The sequence below is a fragment of the Myodes glareolus genome, chromosome 2, assembly GCF_982192425.1.
Source record: "Myodes glareolus chromosome 2, mMyoGla1.1, whole genome shotgun sequence".
Classification (NCBI taxonomy): Eukaryota; Metazoa; Chordata; class Mammalia; order Rodentia; family Cricetidae; genus Myodes; species Myodes glareolus.
The window spans coordinates 18942491-18963724 of NC_142027.1; the positions used below are offsets into that span (position 1 = coordinate 18942491).

The window sequence follows — 21234 nt, forward strand, 5'->3', positions numbered from 1 at the left end:
GATCTTTCTAAGTCAATTTGAGACGAATAAATGATAGAAAAAGGATAGAAGTGGACAGAGTGGAGATTGATGGGGCAACTGAGGTAATAAGATGTGCTGAATCACAAATTTGCCTACATTTTTCAAATAAGACACAACTCTAGATTGTCCCTTATGATTTACTATACTAAAAATATAGTACTTGAAATACTATTGCATTTGATAATATGCTACACAGTTTTTAAAACAAATAGATACACTCAATGCCTCCGCTGGATGATAAAAGCTACTCTGGTGAATTTAACCAAAAAAACAGGATGTCTTGTCTTGGAGAAGAACTCTGTTGAAAAAAGCCCCTTATAAAAATTTGATATTTAGCCAAGTGGTGGTGGTGCACACCTTTAATCCCAGCACTTGAGAGGCAGAGGCACGCATATCTCCGTGAGTACAGGGCTAGCCTGGTCTACAGGGTGAGTTCCAGGACAGGCTCCATATCCACACAGAGACACCCTGTTTTAAAAACAAAACCAAAAATTGACATTTAGTATTATTGATATTTCTGCTTATTTATTTTATTTTGTTTTAAAAGATTATTTTATAGTGACTTAACAACAGTAAAATAAATTAACAAGTACAACAATTTATAATTCCTCTATATAAATGTCTATTTACAAAAAGACACCTCTCCAAAAAAAGCAACCTCAATACTGAAAGGGAATGTTAAAACATACAAATTATTCTATGTTTATTATTTAAAAATGTAGCATTATAATTGCATTTCTCACTTTCCTTTCCTCCCACCAGGCCCTCTATTCCTCTCCCTTCTAGGGGTGTTTCAAATTCATAGTCTCTTTAACTTATTGTTATTGCATGTGTATTCAATATACATACACATTACTAACTAAAACTTTCTCAGTCTGTATGATGTGATTTGTATGTATGTTTTTAGTATTGTCCATTTGGTGTAGGAAAACCAAACTGGGTTTTCTTCAGTAAAGGAGACTCTTTCTACCATCCTTACCAATTCCTAGTTGCCTATAGTTCTTTGTATAGTCCTCCTGCTTCATTGGATTTTCCACTTTCGCTTTGTCACTCGTGTGAATCTTGTTAAGCTCAGGTTTGCAAAGCCGTGCTACTAAGAAAGACCTGTGTTTTCAGCGTGGGGACTTCTTAGGAAGACCAAAATTAGACACTAAAATAAATGTTTTTTTATATCAGAAAAGGAAAATATAGTTGTGATGTATCGATTTACATAGTCAATTTCTTTAACACCTTTCTTTTAAAGTTAATAATGTAAAAAAGAATTTCAACATAAAGTGGAAATGGATATTAGTTTTTTTAGGTCTAAATTAATCTATAATATCTTCCTTTTTCTCTTTATTTTTTTTAAACTGCCTTTTCTGTTTGCTTATATAAGTACTGCTTCCAAATATTTATGTCTTCTGAGTAAATTATTTTTCCAAAGACTTATTTCTTAATTTTCTAGATCGTATGGCTTGGCAGCAAATCATACTGTATGCTAAAGTATTATTTCTTAAACATAGTAGAATGCCTTAAACTTATGCATTGAAAGTGAAACATGTAGAAAATTCAACAAAACTAAAAGAGTCTGATTCTGAAGTAGACGCAAACTTCCAACTACACAACCATAATAAGAAAATTTGTTAAGACACTATGTCTGGGTTCCTATCAAAGAGTCTAGAGATACGGTGGTCTATGGTCGAATTCACACAAGTTTATTTCTCATTGTTTCCTTGTTGATACTAATAATTCTTGTGTGAGTCTGTCTCAATTATTAAATTTATTTATTTTTTTCTGATCAGGGCACTGTTGATAGGCCATAATGCTATGATTTAAATAATACAAGATGGCAGAAAGCATTTATCTTCTGGCTGCTTAGTGGTATGTTTGTAATTTTCAGAAACTAAGATTTTGTTACATAAAAGTTTCCCACTAGTGAGATAGAATTAGAAAAAAAACCATAAAATTTGACACTTTATTAAAGTAAAAGTATCTTTACTATTAATATACAAATGGTGAAGAGTGACAGTTTTGAAATACCATAAGCCATACTTTCAATGTCTCTCATAAATACAAAACTTCAACATTTGCAGTATACTTTTTACAGTTTAGACATATATATACAGCATTTCATAGGGACATACTATATTGAAATAATAAGAAAACATGATCGTTAACTATACACAATTTGGATAAAAATGTATAAGTTAAAAAATATATGACTTCATATTTTATTATTTTAGAATAAAGATAGAATTCCCATACCTCCAAATGTGTTTTTAAACTCTTTTGTAATTGTTGATATTTGTCCTCAAAGGTTTAGAGACAAATCCTTAACAAACAACATGTTTTGAGAATGCAAAATAGTTTTTTGTTTTTAACGATATAATTTTACTTATAGCACGGTGTTAGTTTAAACATCATATTTTCAAGTTATTATAAGAGTTTATCTCTGTTACATGGTCTTTCAGATACTGTTAGTGTTTTGTCATTGCTCTACTTTTATTGGGTTAACTATACACCTAAAAATGATTTTATTCCTTGATTAGACATTTCTGTATCTATTCCAGTACTGGTCATTTATTTTCCTGGTGATTTTATCTTTATTTTCCTTAACTCTTTTGTTTGGTATTGATAGAAATGCTCCAAACATCATTTTCTTACTTATTTTCTTCCATGCAAGGCTAAAATTAGACATAAAAGATATAGGAATGTAAATTAGAAAAGAATAAAGTTGTGATATATACACTTACTTTGGAAATTTCTATAATAATCATCATGAATAATAATTGGTCAGTAACCAGAAAATTATGTCAAACTAAAGTTAATGAAACAATATTAACTAATTGATTTAAATTATTATAAAACTATATAGTAAATATGAATAGTTTGTAAGACTACTAAATATATTAACAAATAAATATTCACTATAATATATAATATAAAAGTCAATGACCATTATATGAAGCAAGATAATTATTATGTAATAATCTTGTAAAATGTTGATAAGTAGCTGCAGCCTCATGGGTGAACACAATTTAAAATAAAAAAAAGTGAAGTTTGGAAGAAAATTACATGTACTCAGCACTTACTATTGCTAGGCCTTTTATAATATTTTCATTTATGTTTCATATTAGAATATTATTAAGACTATATATATTTATAATATTATCTGTAATAATTTAACTTCTGTGATTAAATTTTAAATTTTAACCAAACACATTTTAAGTTCATCATATGAAATTCTACCTATATGCTATTGGAGTTTTAGACAGACTATTCCAAAGGGTTAGTAAGAAGTGGAAATTGAAGATATATAAGAAAAATCTCATTGTAAAATGATTGCAGATTTAATGAAATGTTTTGAAAAGATACAGTCCCTCTAAATTTTCCATGAGAAAATCAAACTAAGCATTTACATCATTTTCCAAAAAAAAATAATGGAATTTTAAATAGGTACCATATGCATCATCAGTATTTTTAAATTAAAATGTAAACTTCTCTTACCATTTCAATTATAGATATTTTGATATTTGTTCATCTTGCCATCACATGGATGATTTATGATCTCCACAAATCAGTGAAGACCCAAGTGACCCCACAGTAGCTGCCCTGGTTGTAAGTAGCATCTGTTGTATTTCTTAGAGCTAACATCACAATTGTCACAATACAGACGTGTCATCTAGAAAAACAATACAGAACCAACTAAAGTATCTTATGAGTGGACTAAAGTATTATTTTATTATAAATAAAAATAATTTGAGTGTATATATATTGTGGGTAAGGGAAAGAGGTTACAATAAAGTTTTTTATTTGATTGTAAAAAAATCCAGCTTTAGTGTCATATGCATGATCAAAACAGATATAGTAGTTGTAGCTTTTCTTTAAAGGAATGTCATGCTAATATAAAGGCACAAATACCTGTTAATTATTCAAAAAAGAGATGATTTTAATATACAAAGAATTGTTGTAACTTATAATTCATTTGATTACTAATATCTATTTTATATAGATGCTTAACACAAAGGCTAAGATTCAAATGATGTTTATTGGGTCAAACCCATTTGAAAATGATGATGTAGGTATTAATTTTAAAAAATAAAAGTTTTAAAGATTATTAATGTTAGACATTAGTATAAATAGAATAGTAATATATCTTATCCACAAAATAATAAATTAACCTGTCAAAATCACAATTTTAATGCATTCAAACATCACTGTAAATTATTTTGACATATTTGTGTCAGTTTTAAAAATACAACATGTATTAAAATTCAAATATTAAATTTTTCTCTCATGGGGTGTCAAATATAGATTGTCATTTTATCAGCTCCCAACCTTACATTTGCGCCTTTTTACAATTGGTGTAAAGTTCAGATTACCTTAACAATACTTAAATTTTGTCCAGTGGACATTTTGTTATAACATGAAAGTGGACTTTCAGATAGTAAAATTACATAAATACATTTAGACGAAAATAGAATTAAAAAATAAAAAAAATCATTTCAGGCTTAATTATAAATTGAGAATTCACTATATGGCATTCTCATTTGGAAACTTTACAAACTGTGTAATTAGGAGGATTTCTTTGAAATTTTAAAAGTTTACCACATCAATATGTTATCTACAGAGCATCGATTTCTAGGACACCACAGATTCAGCATCTCTGAAACACCTGAAAGCATCCATGGACTCTATCCAAAGTTACACAATGGTTCAATATGATGACAAAAGATTTAAGACTATGTATATAAATTTAATTCAGCTTCTTTACGTAGAAAAACTGAAGACATGATAAAATTAAAGCTTCAAATTGAGAAAACACAAAAAATATTTTGCTCTTCTTATTTCTCTGTTCTTGTGTTATAGCACAAATATGACAATTCAAAACATGCTAAATTGCTTTACCAGTCATACAGATTATTTTAATCATTAGTTTAAAATCATGTCGTTCTATCAAGGAAAAATCAGTATTCATGGCTATTGCTTCTAGACACCACTACTAAGCCTGTTCACTTTACACAAACAAATAAATTCAAGTATTTTGACTAATTTTAGTACATTTGGTATAAAGTAAAACAATCAGAAAGAAGTACACCTTAAAAAATGAAACTACAATGACCCAACAAACATAAGCTAAATATCCTAGACAAACCTATCGAGAACATGTTTGGTAAGCAAGTTTGGAAAGGATTAAACTGGTTTGTTTGCTTATTTAAGATAGACACCGTTCAGGTTCTTAATTAGGCACAGATTTCTGTTTTGGGTTTCTCTCTGTCTCTCTCTTTAGAATGTGCCAGGAGGGGCATCAAGGCGAGACCCCTGTAATGACCCCGCATTTCCCACAAAGCTCTGTAAAGATTAAAGCATCTTTCCATGCAGTTGGGCACTGTTGGTCTAGCTGACAGTCAGCAGGTGAGGTAAAAGATACAATAAAACATTTATCTCTCCTTGGATGGCAAGTTTAAGCACTTTATGAAGAGAAGCATTCCAGAGTGGCACTAATGTTGTATCTAATTTTCATGAAATTACCTCATAGTATAAGAGCAGGGCCATCTTTATTGTTAAAAATATTCATCCAACGAACTATGAGAATGTGGTCTCAAATGCACCAATATTGGAGCTATTCCCTTGGTACCAGATCACCAAAGGCTGTGAGAAAGAGGGAGACTGCTGTAGCTTTAGGAACTCTGACTTAAGAAATCATTTAACCCTGCTCCCCACTGATGTACATTGATAGTTACAAATGTGTCGTTTTTTTTTTCACATACGTTAAATCATAGTTCAGACTTTGACCTCAGGAAGTTTGCATAGCTTGTAAGTTAGTAACTATCATATTCTTGAGTAATCCTTAAGAAATAATATTAGAAAGTCTATATAGAATAGTTAAATGATTGTTTCAACTGTAGCTGTTTATTAAATACTTTAAAATTGGTGTAAAATGGATTTTAAAATGCACTATTTGAAAATAAGTCAATAGTAGCATTTCAGTTTTTCAATCCTATTGGAACATTTGAATGTTTAATTAATTTACTCTAATATATACTTTGAATGTCATTAGCCACTTTCATTTAAAGAGGGACACATAATAATAATAATGACCACATAAATCTATATACCAAAACATATCTAATATGACTCGAAGTACTTAAAAACAACTTTATTTTTGATAAATTATATATAAATAAAAATAATCATGTATTTATAAATATATCAAGAAAGAATATTGATATTTTCCCATTTAAATTCACTTTATTTGAAGCTGAGGGCAGAAATCAATACCATTTTTACTTGTAATACATTTACTTTTTGTGTAATCCACTGTGAGTGAATATGGTATACATAAAAAGAGATTTAGGGAGTTTTTCTAATCTAATTTTACACACAACTAATCTTTCAGATGTGTAACAAGTTTAAACCTGGTATCACTGTATCGAAGATCAATGTCAAAAATGCAATGTGGTCATAAGTTGAAACGAGTTCTCTAACAGTTTTCCAATTTCTAACATCTGCAAAAGATAATTGACTTGCTCCTTCCAGCCTGGGTTCCCCGAAATTTTCTTGATAAAAAGTATAACCTTTGTTATGTGACTTCATCTTAAACTGAAATCCATTTTAATAGTGTGTTTGCCCAAGATAAGATTCATCAACATGCAGGGCTTTTGTACACATTTATTTCAGAATGATTTTACTTTGCCTTCTATCACAACCTAATGTTTTTGAGAGCTGAAATACATCTGTTGGTGTTACATGAAACAAAAATTTTAAAAGAAAAGCCCTTTAGCCATATAATAAATTGTAATACTTCAGTCATAGAATTAAACAAATACCCAAAACTGGTGCCAATCAAGACTTTATACTGAAATACTTAACAAAACAAACAACCACAACAGCAATAACAGAAGGAAATGAACTGTGACAGGAGGGGTTGATCATATGTATATGTGTACAAGCTATTCCAAGCTAGACGGTTCCCAAGAAATTAAGGTCAATAGAATAGTTTTGGTCAAAGTGTCATGGCAATCCAATTGCTCCTTGCGGTGCTAACCAAGCCGCTGAAACTTGTGGTTATGCTTTGCTATCATCTTCCTTCGACTGGATGATGTCATTAGACACTTTAATATCTATAGTTTCTGCATTTAGGACTTCTTTTCCATTGTCTTCTTTTAAAGGCAATTTTCTGGAAATGAACAGAGAGGTTACAAACTAAATTTCTAGAAATAATTTAAAGCATGTTTCTAACAATTTCAATTATTCAATTTCATTTTTCAAATGAAGCATGCTATATTTTACAGAGAAAAAGATAAGTTATTTAAATATTTATTTTATTCTTTGAGATTATGACATTTTTCCTTCATAGTCTTTCCTGCTAGCACTCTCATATATTTTCAGTTGTTATTCTCTAGATCCTTAGCCTCTTTCTTCCATATGTTGCATGTATATGTCTATATAGAGCTATAAATTTATTCTGAAATTCAGCCTACTCAGTCACTATAATGTTACCTTTATGAATATTTTCAGGGACATTCCTTTTACATTTTGAAAGAATTTATTTAAAAAATAAACTAGGATGTAATAAAATAGTTTGCATTTGCCATTACCATTGTCTGAAAGTAATGTGACACACAGAATATTTGAAAAAAACTATTTGTAAATGTAGGTAAGCATAATTGCTCATTGTGGATAACTTTGATTTCATAAGTTAAGTTTAAATTAAAAATGAATTGCCAGATGGGGTAGTCATCTTTAAATCCTTTCACATGAGAGACTGAAGCATGAAAATCTCTTTGAGTTTGAGGCTAGCCTGGTCTACATAGTGAGATCCAGGACAACTAAAGTTACTCAGAGAAACCCTGTTACAAACTGCTGTAGCTCCCTCAAGAGAGGTTTTCCTGATTCAGAGGTAGCAGAAAGAAAAACTGTGTGGTTTTAAAATGGCAGCTTCCTGGGCCATGCTATCAGAATAAACTCTGACTCTTTTAGGAGTCTGAGTACTTGAATGGTGCTTGTGAGGAGTATACTGCAAGTTGCTTGGTGGCAGCATAGGCTTACTAATTACTAGAGTTGATGTGGTAAGCATGGCTCCCACCTGGCTATCTCAGAGGCAGTGAACAGACCTCTGCCATGTTGGACTGGGCAGAGCCAAAAAGCAAAACAGCCTTAGTGCTAACCACACTGCTTTGTATTTTAAGAAATGTCCTGGTCAAAAAAGAATATGCAATAAAGACAGATTCGGATTTTTAAAAAGGACCTCTAAATGGGTCACAATGTTGGATAAAAATATGTAGGCTTGGGAGAGAGAAGAAAACAAATATAGACAGTTTCAAAGGAAGTACATGGTTATAAAAATAAAACAATGTCTTTAAAGCAAAAGAGTACAAACAATCTTAAAGTAGAAGGAATGAAGAAAAATAAGCTATGCAAAGATGGAAAATACATAGCTAGTCTGGATTATTCATTGATGGGGAATCTCAGTCAATCACATTCTGCTTAAGGTGTGTCCCCCTGGGTCCACACAAAACAAATAAAAGATCAAAGTGTCTTGCCACTTCCTCTTTTTAGTTCCCTGCTCAACTTCTGTTCATGGGATCTCTAGTCGTGTAAGTTTTCCCCTTTTCCCCAATTAGTAAAAGCTAAATCTTTTTGTATTGAGTTGGCCTGGTTAATTTTCGATCTATCACCGCCCTTCATTTGGCACCCAACATGGGGTTTTTATTTTCACGTAACCTCCTGGTTGCCATGTGGCCACTGGGAGCCAGCGACCCCCACTCACCACCGAGCCTCTGTGCAGCTTCTGCTCCATGCTGCCCGCAACAGAAGCAGCAGTGTGGGCCGAGCACAGTCCTAGGGCCACCGGGTGTCCACAGCAACTGCACCGCCCCAGAGCTGCCCTTCTCTACACCCTACAGCATCTGGTATTTATTGCACAGTTGTTTATTCTCTTACTCTTCAAGTTAGATAGATATCGAGAATTATAAATCAATAGTCATATATGTTTGCCATATTTAGGCTAATCAGGTTCTTTAGATACATAGAAATTACATTTAGTGTAGATAATATAATCTTTAACCTCTTCAAAGAGCTGTAAAAAAATGGCCTTTCATCTAACCTAGAATTTCGTGCTAATGAGACACAATCACTCCTGACAACACCGCTCTACTGCCGAGAAAACTTTGAGCACCAAAGACACTCCACTTGGAGCTTGCCTTCTTCTTGACAGAACTGGCCTTTGGGCAAAGAAAAAGCCCACACCTTGACCACTGACAAAATTACAAAATATCCGTAAATGGATAAAAAAACAGGATTGTCTTATCTTGCCAACACAGGTAAGAGAGTTCTAAAAGGTTCCTTGCCTTTGAAAATGGCATGTCAGTTATGCTAGGCCTTAGCCAAAGTTGGTAGACTCGACATTGCAAACAAGACTGTGGGTGATTGCCCAAGTAATCAATTGTCTCTTTCATTTGTTACACATTTTGAAAGCTTTTCACTTGTACTTCTTGGCTGCTTAAATAAAATTATTTTCCTTCTCAGATCTTTGATGGAGTTGAAGATTGGATAGTTGTAGTTACCCTCTACATTATTTAGACTCCTTAGTAAAACTTTTGTTATATGTTTCTTGCTTAATACTCTTTGTTGCTTGTAATTTTATATTTGTTATCTGTTCCTACTGTATATAGTTATATTGGGTTTAGTTCAATCTTGTTTAGAAAAAGGGAGAGATGATGGGGAATCTCAGCCAATCACACTCTGCTTAAGGTGTGTCCCCCTGGGTCCACACAAAACAAATAAAAGATCAAAGTGCCTTGCCACTTCCTCTCTTTGGTTCCCTGCTCACCTGGTGTTCATGGGATTTCTGGTTGTGTAAGTTTTCCCCTTTTTACCAATTTTTAAAAGTTAAATCATTTTATATTGAGTTGACCTGGTTAATTATTGATCGATCACGCCCCTTCAATTCATATTACTTTGTTTTCTTTAAATTTTTGACTGTGAAGGAACTAAGTACAGTGAGACATTTCATTGTATGGACTACCAAGCTAAGCCAAAATATTTTAAAGGTATCTTGACTTCAAAAATTGGGTCTAAGGTTATATTGCCTTGGAAAAGAGGTTCTAATTTTGTTTACACAGAAAATGAGAACCTGTGGATTCCTTCCAAACTAATGTTGTTTGATGGACCAAAACCTCTCAAAGGTCTTTGTGAATTCTCAATTACTTCACCCAACAAAAAAGAAGGAAGCAGTTTGGAGACAGTTATGTTCAAATTCCCAAATACTGTTTATAAATGTTTGTTTACATTTAAATGGATACAAATTTAAGGCCATTTTTGTTATATGTATATTTCTGCTCTTGATTAAGGTGTTGTGCTTGTACAGCTCATTTAAAAATGTAATGTTAATTAAGAAATACAGGTTAATAGATAGTCATATATAGTAGTCAAGTTTGTAGTTATGTCAGTTAGGTTTTCTAGATATATAGAGAGATAATGAGTTAGATAGATATTCTATAAATCTTTCAGTGATCTTCAGAATATGGCATTTAACATCTTTTAAGAGCGTAAGACATTCTATGACTATGAGACACATCTGGTACTGGCAGCATCACTCTACTTTAAGAAGATGATGGGCATCAGAGAGGCTCCTTACATAGTTTTTAGCCATTTGGGCAAGAAGCTGCTCATGCTTGAACTTTTTGACTGGAGTTGCAGGACCCACAGTAAAATGACTGCTGAAGCTTCCTAAAGAATGTGAGACAGTCCTTCAGGGTTCCTGCTTCATGAAAGACTGAAAGACATTCTGCAGGACACAGAAAAAAAAGTGACTAACAAACTGCCAATATATACAGAGCTGTCTTTGAAATTTCCTGGTCCACAGAAATGTCTCCCAGATACTATGAGCCTGTAGGCTTAAGATAGATTCCGAGAAAAATGTTACAGAAGAACTTTGGATGACTGTCCAGGTAGCAAGTTGTCTCTGTCAATTCTAGAGTTTTAGAAGTTGCTGAAACACACTCACTTTACTTAGGAAATATTATATTCTTCTATGGCCTTTGATGGTATTGAAGAATAGATAGTTATAATTATAGTTTTCCTTAGTTGTGATAAAAGATATAGTAGATATAAGTATTGTAACTATATTTCTTCCTTGATAACTGTTTTTTTATATGTAGTTTGACTATGTTAAAGTTAAAACTATCCTTTTTATTTAAACAGAATAGGGGAAAATATGTGAAGTCCTTCTGTATATGCGTTGCTTTTTTGGTTAATAAAGAAGCTGCTTTTGGCCAATGGCTTAACAGAATATAGCCAGGATGAAAGAGATATATAGAGAGAGTTGGTTAAGTCAGAGAGAGGCCATGAATCTGCCTGGAAACCTTGCTTGTAAACCACAGGCACAAGGCAATACACAGATTTATAGAAATAGGTTAATTTAAGATAAAAAAGCTAGCTAAAAATACACTTAAGCTATTGCCAAATAGGAATGCAAATAATATAGTTTCTGTGTTTTTATTGAGGGACTAGGCAGGACAGAAACCTCTGAAAACAATGGATAAATTTGATTTCATAATTTATGTTTAAATTAAAATAAACTACCAGATAGTGGTAGTCATCCTTTAATCCTTGCACTTGAGAGGAAGAGTCATGAAGGTCTCTATGAGTTTGAGGTCAGCCTGGTCTACAGAGTAAGTTCCAGGACAGCTACGGCTACACTGAGAAACACTGTCACCAACTACCCCCCAAATAAATAAATGAATACAATAAAATAAATATTTTTTAATTATTAAAAGCCTAAAAACTGACGTATGTCCACTACTTGGTTTATCATCTCTAATAATTATCACATGAGACTGACCTGCGCTCTTTAGATATGTTTCACAGTTGTGTAGCTTGGGCTGCTTGTGGGACTAGCAGTGGGAGAAGAGGCTGCCACTAACAAGTTGGCTGACTTTTATGAACCAGTTCCTCATATTTCATTGCCTTGCTCAGTCTTTATACAATGGGAGGAGCTAAGTACTAAAGCAACTTGATATATATGCTTTTTTGATACTCATGAGAAGCCTGCCCCTTTTGAAACAGAAGCAGAGGAAGAGTGGATGGGAGTCATTAGGGAGGAGTGGAAAGGGAAGGCGAGGATAGGAGGAGAAAGAAACTGCAGTTGAGATTTAAAATAAAATACATTTGATCAATAATAATAAAAAATAATCAAAAATAAGTGGGTGGCATGTCATTACAATTTAAAAAAATTGTGTGAGTCACCAATACCAATATTATTTTGAAATAAATAGAAATTACTATTATTTATGAAATTATCCTTATATATTATAATTATATTTTTTGGCATTTTTAATATTATTTATATTTGTTTTTTATAATACTAATGAATATATGTTTTAAGAGTTGTTTCTTACAATGAAACAGTATCTGCTTTTAAAAAGATGTATTATTTATGTATATGAGTGCTTGCCTGCATGTACATATGTGCACTGTATGTGTCCCTGGTGTTTCCAGAGTCCAGAAAAATGTGTAAGGTTTCTTCAAACTAGAGTTGCAGATGGCTGTAAGACATCATGTGGATACTGACTGGGAACTGAATACATGTCCTTTATAAGAGAGCAATTGATAGTAAACACTGAACCGTGTCCACAGGTTCCTTGTTTTTTCACTGAAATTGAGATAGCTTTATTAAATCTTAATTAGACAACATTGAATGAAAATTTCCTTTATTTGTATTGCAACATTCACTAGTTCAGTGTTCCATCTTATGCATGCTACCTTGGGAACTAATACTTCCTTCTTTGATAAAACAATGCTCTAAAGATTCACAAATACCACTTCAGCTGAACTTAGTCTAACTTTACCATTACATGGGAAAATTAATGTTGCTACTTTAGTTCTTCTGGGTTCTCTTGCAATTTATGTTATAGTATGGATAAAGAAAATAAATATTTTGTCATGGAAGTCCATGCAATTATGCTAAAAGTATTCAATTTAATTCAGGGAGCAGTGGAGTAATTAATGAGAAGGGAGGGTTGTCAGTACTGAGAAAGAGTGAAAGAGAGACAGACAAAGGTATCAGAGGACTTGCCTGGCAGGGAATTCTATGAACAGCAATACTAACTAACAACACTACTAGTCAAGGTGGTATGACTGACTGCTCAAGTAAACCATTCACCCCCTTATTGTATTTGAGAGCTGTTCCACAAATAGGGTATTTGGTGTAGGAGACCCTTCTGTATTTGTGTTGCTTTCACTGGTTGTTAAAGAAACTGCCTTGGCCTAGTTAATAAGACAGAACTCAGGTAGGTGGGAAAGACAAAACAAAATTCTGAAAAGAAGAGAAGAGTCAGGCAGACGACATGGCTCTCCTGCCCGAGACGGTCCCTGGTTAGACTCATGCCGGTAGGCCACAGTCAAGTGGCAATAGACATTAATAAAAGTGGGTTAGATCAGGATGTGAGAGTTGGCCAAAAAGAGGTTAGATGTAATGGGCCAAACAATGTTTAAAGAAATACAGTTTCTATGTGGATTTAATTTCTGATGTAAACTGGCAGGGCAGCTGGGACAGAACAAGGGGCCCCACTCCCTTGAACAGATATCCATTCCTGATGTTATAAACTCGTTAAAAAGTAATGATTGAGAAGGTGTTCGTTACCAGATTTTACTGTTGTTTGACAAAGTTGAAAACGTTCCTTACTGAATATTCATGCTTCTATACTTTGAGGAATGCTTCATTCAGTCTTAATCATTCTTTATGTGTGTGGTAGTTAGTGCAGTGTCTCAGAGCTGCTCAAGATGCTTTCATTAAGTAATAGTTGAGAACTAACGACTGAGGAGGACGTTAAAACCAAACACTCAGATAACCATAGAACATATGGAAGATGGGTCAAATGAATGAGTCCAACAGAAAAAATTTTCATGAGTTGATTTCTTCTCGAAATCATGGTAATTGTTAACATGATCCAAATGAGGGGATAGCTGTCTAACCTTGACTAGTGCAGTCTTAACCTATCGATACCTTCTCATGGACTAAAAGCATGCTTTACAAGGCCATACATTCTCTTGCTGAACAACTGACTACGAATGGATTATGGGGCAGAAATAATTGCTCCATTCTGTTGTAAACTCGTTGATGAGTCCAACAAACTCCAAAGGATAGATAAACTCTTGATTACAGAAGGCACATGTTAATTACTCTGTTAATCATTAAACAAATTCGTGCCAGATGTGAGAAAAGGAGTTGTTGAGAGAGGTTGACAACTTGTGATAAGATGAGAGACAGTAGAGAAAGCAGGGATTGGAATGCAGGAGGTATGTTTATGAAATTATCAAAGAACAAGTTTAGTGACAGTAAAACAAGTCTAGTGACAGTATGTGAAATAAAATCTTTGTTAACAATCTAGTCATATTGCAATAGTTATCAATAGTCAGCTTGGTAACTTATTTCCTGCCACTTACATATTTCAGTAAAATTTATTCATAATTTAAAACATCATTTTCCCCAAATTATCAATTAATGTTATAAAATTTAATTCTGAAACACATCTTTTTTATTGTTAATATTTTTCATGAGAATATAAATGTATACTTAAGGCTTAAATTTTAAGATATTGATAGAGAATTTTCTAGTGAAATATCTCAACAAAATGGACTTCTATAGCAAAATGTTATATGATTTAAAATACAAAATAATTCTATTAATAATGATATTTTAATTTAATGATACAAATAACTAAAATGATTTACACTTTACTGTTACTTGTCTGCAAATATAAGCATTTGGAGCTACGTACTCGGGTTCTGTTAATGGTGTGGTTTCATTTGGCTCATTCACTGGACTCCCATCTTCATGATTAGTGATTCTTTCATCCTCTGTTCTCATTTCCACTATTGGTTCTTTTGACCCATCTTTCCTAAAATGAAATATTAAGATATTTAATTCTTCAATGTGTCAATTGCTCATTTGTTACAACACATACACACACACACACACACGATAGACACTTTTCAATTAACCAAACATACAACATTTTTCTTTTGAATTCATATTTCCATGATTTGTTACTATGTAATTGGAAAGAAGTAATGCAGTCTTTTTCTATCATTTTTATCACTGTATCTTTGTTACTGTTGTTGTCTCCTGTTAGGAAAGGCAGTAAACATTTGTAAGACTGCTGTCCAGAAACCAATTAGGAATATTGTAAATTTGAGACCAGCTTTGACTATAGAGCAAGGCTATATTTCACGAAGAAAAAAGAAAGAACATTATTTTGAAAAAGTAGTTTGCATTTTAAAATCTATGTTTAAAAAATTAAAATATTTTATTAACCACAGTTTATAAATATTTTCTTGCCTAATTAGGAAAAAAGTGAAACATTTTAAAACAATTAAGATATGTATAGCAGCATGGGAGACAATCAATAGAAATATTCAGTTACATGATGTTGGAAATAATATATATATGCCTTAACAAAATTGTCAGGTTATTCCATCAATAATATTTACCACAGGTCTCTCTCTGCATATAAAAAATATAAACAGCAGCAACAAAACTAACAATAATCTTACTAATGGAGTTTACCAGACAAAGAACAACAGACAATTATTGGGATGCAAACTAGGATAAAAGAAAGATAAAATGTACACTAAATTATTCCCATTGTTATTGATATGTCATATAAACTTTCAATTGAAGCTAACTTCTGCCTATTGCCTTTTGTTTTCAATCTCAAAATAAAAATAATATATTTGTAAGAACTGAAAGTTTTTAAGTAATTTATTTAAGTATCTCATGTTTTGTGAGATGTGTGTGTTTTATAAATGTGTATGTATAGATGTGTGGGCACATGTCTGTTGTGCATACTTGTGGAGGATATAGAAAATGGTTTAATTTGAAATTCAAAAGAAAACCATAACAAGGCAAACTCGAAGATTAGCAAAGAAAGAAAAGCTTCAGTGAATGTCAAAACCTTGTGCATGCATTAGTGATTATTAAATGTAATATTGCTGTATTGGTTTAAAGATAACATGAAAATGTAGTACAATAGCAATCACAAAAGAGGAACCATTCCTATGTGTATGGTAGATATGGTTAAAAGATATGATTTGTAAGCAACATATGTCAATTTCATTTATCAGTATTTGTGTAAACATAGGTGAAAAGTGAAATTACTGAAAGGAATCTGGATCCCAACATCAAGTTCATTAAAAGTTTAAATTAAAATCAGGAACATAGCAGGCTTGTGAGCATAATAGAGAGCTAACTTACTGAATTTTTTTAGATCAAAATTTCCAAAGTAGAATCAAATATAATCAAAAAATTATAAACCTGTAATAGGTTAAATTTAAATGTGGATATTTTTGAATGGCAAATTTAACATTAAAATGAATTTAGGTAATTAAGCGATTAATTAAAGATTATATACAATAGATATAATTTATAAAATAGCAGAAATAAAATGTAGAATGTGTTTTTGCTCTGTGGCATTTTGAACTTCAATTGAGAAAATGCAAAGGACATACTGTCCTGTAGGTATTTCTATAAAAAGTTTTATCAATTAAAAATAGATGTGGAAGAGACCATAACTATGGACAGTGTAAAGTCAGGGACGAGCCTGGGAAACATAAGAAAGGAAGCCAAACAAATCAAAAAGAGCGAGTCGACAAATAGCATTCATCCGTGGTGTCAGCTTCAGTTCTGTCCTCTAGGTTCCATGATTCTGATCTACATCTAATCATGTGCTATTATAGATACATAATAAATGTAATATGTAAAATATAATATATAAGATAGTACATAGTAGTTTATTTTCAAAATGATACTGAACAAGGACTATATCTAAAAAAACCAAGTTTTAAGAGAATACAATCCTACTATGAGGCAAACTAAATTATTTAATTAAATTTTATATCTGACTCTCGCAAAGCTACAAGTGGGAAAAAGAATGGATAATATTAGATAATAAGAAGGAAACATTTTCTGAATCACTCTCAGAAGATAATCAGGCTTAAAAAGTGGTGGAGTGAGAGAGTAATTGTGAACAAGTACATATATTATACAGATTGAAGGCCTGCCCAGAGAGTAATATTTGCACTGTATTCTAGTTAAACACCTGATGTGGCTTAGAAGAAAGCCAAAAACAAATCACACAAGATGAGCTTGTGCTTCCCTCATGGGAGATAGCACTGGGATACTCACAGGTATGCCGCCTTTCCTTCTTCCAGTTCTTTACTTTTTCCACTCGAGCCACTTTTCTTCCCACACATTCTCCTAGTGATGCACATTAGTAACCCACATTGTCGAATGAAGAAGCAGCTGACATCTGTTATCACAAGGATTAGCAAGAGGGCAGCGACTCCAAGGCCAATAATGGCTCCTAGCCCAAGACCATTAAAAAGTGTGTCTTTAAAAAGAAAAAAAAAAACCTCATAAACCACCAAAATACACAATATGAATAACTATTCTTAAAGTAACTTCTAATAAGACATATACTCAAATATAGATGAAGAAAATAGTAGTGACTCACAGGTGTCAATAACTAGACTATTGGGACCTCTTGTCTGTCTAATAATCATATTTTAAGAAGTAACATGTTAAAAGGTCAAATATTTTTCAAACTATCTTTAGAAAGAAGATAAATAACTTCTATTCAATGGAGTCTTCTATTCATACTGAGGGAAGTAATGAATTTTATCATATCACAAACCGTGCTTGACCAAAGTATTTTTCATAGGTAATCATATGCTTCAAAAAACTATATGACTTTTAATAGAGAAGGATTTTACAAGTGTTTAGTATGATGGTATTTTGACATTCTAACTAAAACATAAATTGGATGGCTCCAAGGATTTGGCTTTGACACAGGTGACAGATTCTTAAATGCCTGCAAAGGATAATTTTGAAATCATTACTTAAAAAAACAAGTGGTTGCTTTTGTTTTGCAGGTAATATTTTAACAGATTAAAAGTACTATACAGGTATGATATTTAAGATAAATTACTAGTTGTTATATTAATAGGGTACATTATACCCTAATATATTAGGTAGGTACTTTTCTTAGAGGAGCTGATTTTTCTTGGTATTTGTTTATGGGTAGGAGCGAGTGTTAGGCAGACTGTGTCTATGAAGAGGTGACTGGAATGAGGAGGGGACAAAACAGTAGAAATATTGAGAGTCCTAAGTCTGTAGTTGAGTATGACAAGATTACACAATCCTAAAAGTGTAAGTAGGAAAGCAAGTACCATAGAGAATAAATTGAATATTTTATTATCTAGAGGAAAAGGAGGTGATGTAATGACTTCATACACTTTTCACTATGAATATCAATATATTCTAAGAGCTGTAGGACACTCTTAAATTGTACAGCTCTATAATGATAAAATACATTTATTATCAAAAATAAAAATTTAATGGTCCTTTCATAATTATTATGGAACCAAAAAGATATACATTCTTTTGTCCTACATAGACGCATAGATTATGCATAAAACTAAATATTTATCTTTAAAATCCTATGTAACCTTCATTGATTGCTTGCTGTACATGATCTAGAAACCAAATTTTCAAAAATTGGGTTGAAAAAAACTTACAAATTAAGTAAGACTTTATACCTCATTTAAATTCCTCTCATAGCTAAACAAAGCACATGAGAATAAATTCTACAGATCAGTGTTATTGCGCCTGTTGAATAAGGAATCTCACTATGCCTGTTCTAATGATAAATCACATTTTTTTTACAATCTACAGCATCAGAAGACAGAAAACCTATGTTCAAAGGACAGTTGTACTACATAGTTGCAAACGTCTATCTCCTTTTTCCAATCCTAAGATGTCTCTCTATTTTAATGAGCACAGTTATGCAAACAAACACCAGACAGCAGCAGAAAGGCATGTGGAAGGATGTTGTGTCTGAAAATGAACTTAAGATTCCTCATGTGCAGATTCAACAAGAATCAGCTTTTACTCTCATTGCTTCTATATTACCCTTTAAATAAATGTTTAAACCACATTGCCAGTGGTTAAACTTGAAGCTAAGCTGCAAAAGTGTTTCTGTTCATCTTAAGCAATGGGCCAGCAGAATCTCTTATTAAATACTGATTACTCTTTAGAAAACAAATTTTACAACATAACCGAGGAAGCCTAGCTAGCTTTGCAATAATGAATATTTTGTGTATAATATTTTTGGAGGTTTATAGGTGTATTGATAGCCATTCAATCTTTAGAAAAAAATGTTATTTGTAAAATGTTTTATATAATTTATAATAATGATAATTGATATCAAAATAGTTTTAATTTCCTAGAAAAACAAAATTAAACACTTTAAATATGAGATTAAATATGGAATATTTGAATTATTTTTGTGTAAAAGCAAAATATATTTTGCTACCAGGATGATAATTTTAAATTATCACTTTAAATTATAATATTAAATAAATGTTTATATTATAAATATTTAATTTCTTCATTTCATTAAGAACTAATATATACATTTGGATGCTTAAAGTTTTTATATATATATTGTGCAACAGTGATTATGAAGATTAAATCTCCATTTCCCTGAGACCAATTTTATTGGAATAACACTTCATTTATAATTTGGGTTTGCAGACCTACATTTACATACACATATTTATGATAACACTGTGATTTGAAGACTAACATGAATTTGAAAAACATAAACAATTTTCTTGTATAAGTTAACAGTGTGATTTGATTGTTTAGAGAACTGGAATGTAACACAAAGTCATCAATTCAAGTATTTGAAATTCATATTTGCACTCACTTTTATAATTACTTATTGTGACATGTTACAATTTCATGAAAAATTTATAACATAGGAAACTAATGTTTTTTTATATTTCTACCTTATTTGAATGAAAATTGAGGTCCAGAAAATCTTTGACGTTAATCAAAAGTATTGTAGAATAAAGACACCTTTAACTCAAATTGTTTTATAAGCAGTCACAAATGCTACCAATATAGTAGACTTCACCATATAAAGATATAGAAATATGTATGATGCATTTTTCTTTATCATTAGTTGAATAAAAGCAATTTAATGGCTTAGGGTCATTTGAAGAACATAAATTACATAATATATTTCTGTCATAAGCTTTATTTATTGATCTTTCACATTATTTCTAAAAGAATAAATTTTTTGTAGGAAATGTATACAATCAAAATGTTTAATTATAGACCATTAAGTTGTTATATTGGCTCGTGTTTATTACTCAAACCTAATGAGAGAACCACTGAGAAGTTTCTGAATTCCATTTCTCAGCTACATTGCTCCAACTCCAAGAAATTTAGAAATTAGATATGCAAGCTAATATTCGTCAAGTAATTACAAAATTGTGTTCTTGCTTCAATCAAATCACAAGTCAAAGCACTAAAATATAAAAAGGGAATTAAATTCAAATTTGTTTTATATATGTCATATATTTCTATTATAAAAGACATACACTACTGAAACAGTGAATTATTTTGACAGGAAATATGTATATTAGTTTTAAAAAACTGTGTCCTAAAAGATTCAGAATATCCTTACTTTTGACTCTTCATTTTAGTACTTTAAGTTTACTCTATTGATTGTGTGTAAATTTATTTTGTCTTAAGTTTATTAAAACTTTTCAGAACTTGGCAAGACTTGATAATGACATAGTGTATAAATTCTAAGTTTTATTTTAGATATTCATTATTAATTTCATTAAAATTGCTTAGTGCTGTTAAAAAAGTAGGTTGTAAGTACAGAAAATAGAGCAGATACTCAAAAAATGTAGTGTTTCATTATGCTATTATACACCCAATACTCTTTGTTCTCATATTAGAGATGGGTCTTTATAATTCCTTGGTATATGCTGCTGATTAAACAAGGTAGGACAACACACTTTTAAATATCAATTGATCATCTTTTTTATTTATTAAAAATTTCCACCTCCTCTCATCCTCATATTTCTCTCCTACCCCCCCTCCAGTCCTAAGAGAAATCAGGGTGCCCTGCCTTTTGATAACCTCAGTATCAACATATACAAATACACATATATGTCTGTGCTCTTTGCAGAAGAGATTGCAAATGTAAATGTGATGTGCCTGTCTTGTATCTCAATGGAATTTTGGCTATTGGAGAATAAATAAGGAATACTTAAGTTTTTACTTTGCCCAACAGAAATAAATTTAGCGGTGATTTTGAGCAATTCTGAATTAAAAAATTTATATTAATTGATGGTGCTATAAATGTTATT

General features: G+C 31.7%; 1 protein-coding gene across 1 annotated transcript in view; it reads right to left on the reverse strand.

The window, feature by feature from the left end:
* Positions 1-1974: 1974 nt before the first annotated feature.
* Positions 1975-21234, reverse strand: part of Ncam2 (neural cell adhesion molecule 2) — a 409212-nt gene continuing 389952 nt past the window's right edge. Inside the window, exons 16-18 of the mRNA XM_048422798.3 lie at positions 17192-17396; positions 14787-14906; positions 1975-7180 (exon numbers count right to left, since the gene is read on the reverse strand). Coding sequence (XP_048278755.2) covers positions 7069-7180; positions 14787-14906; positions 17192-17396 — 437 coding nt within the window. The 3' untranslated portion in view covers positions 1975-7068. The remainder of the gene's footprint in view (positions 7181-14786; positions 14907-17191; positions 17397-21234) is intronic.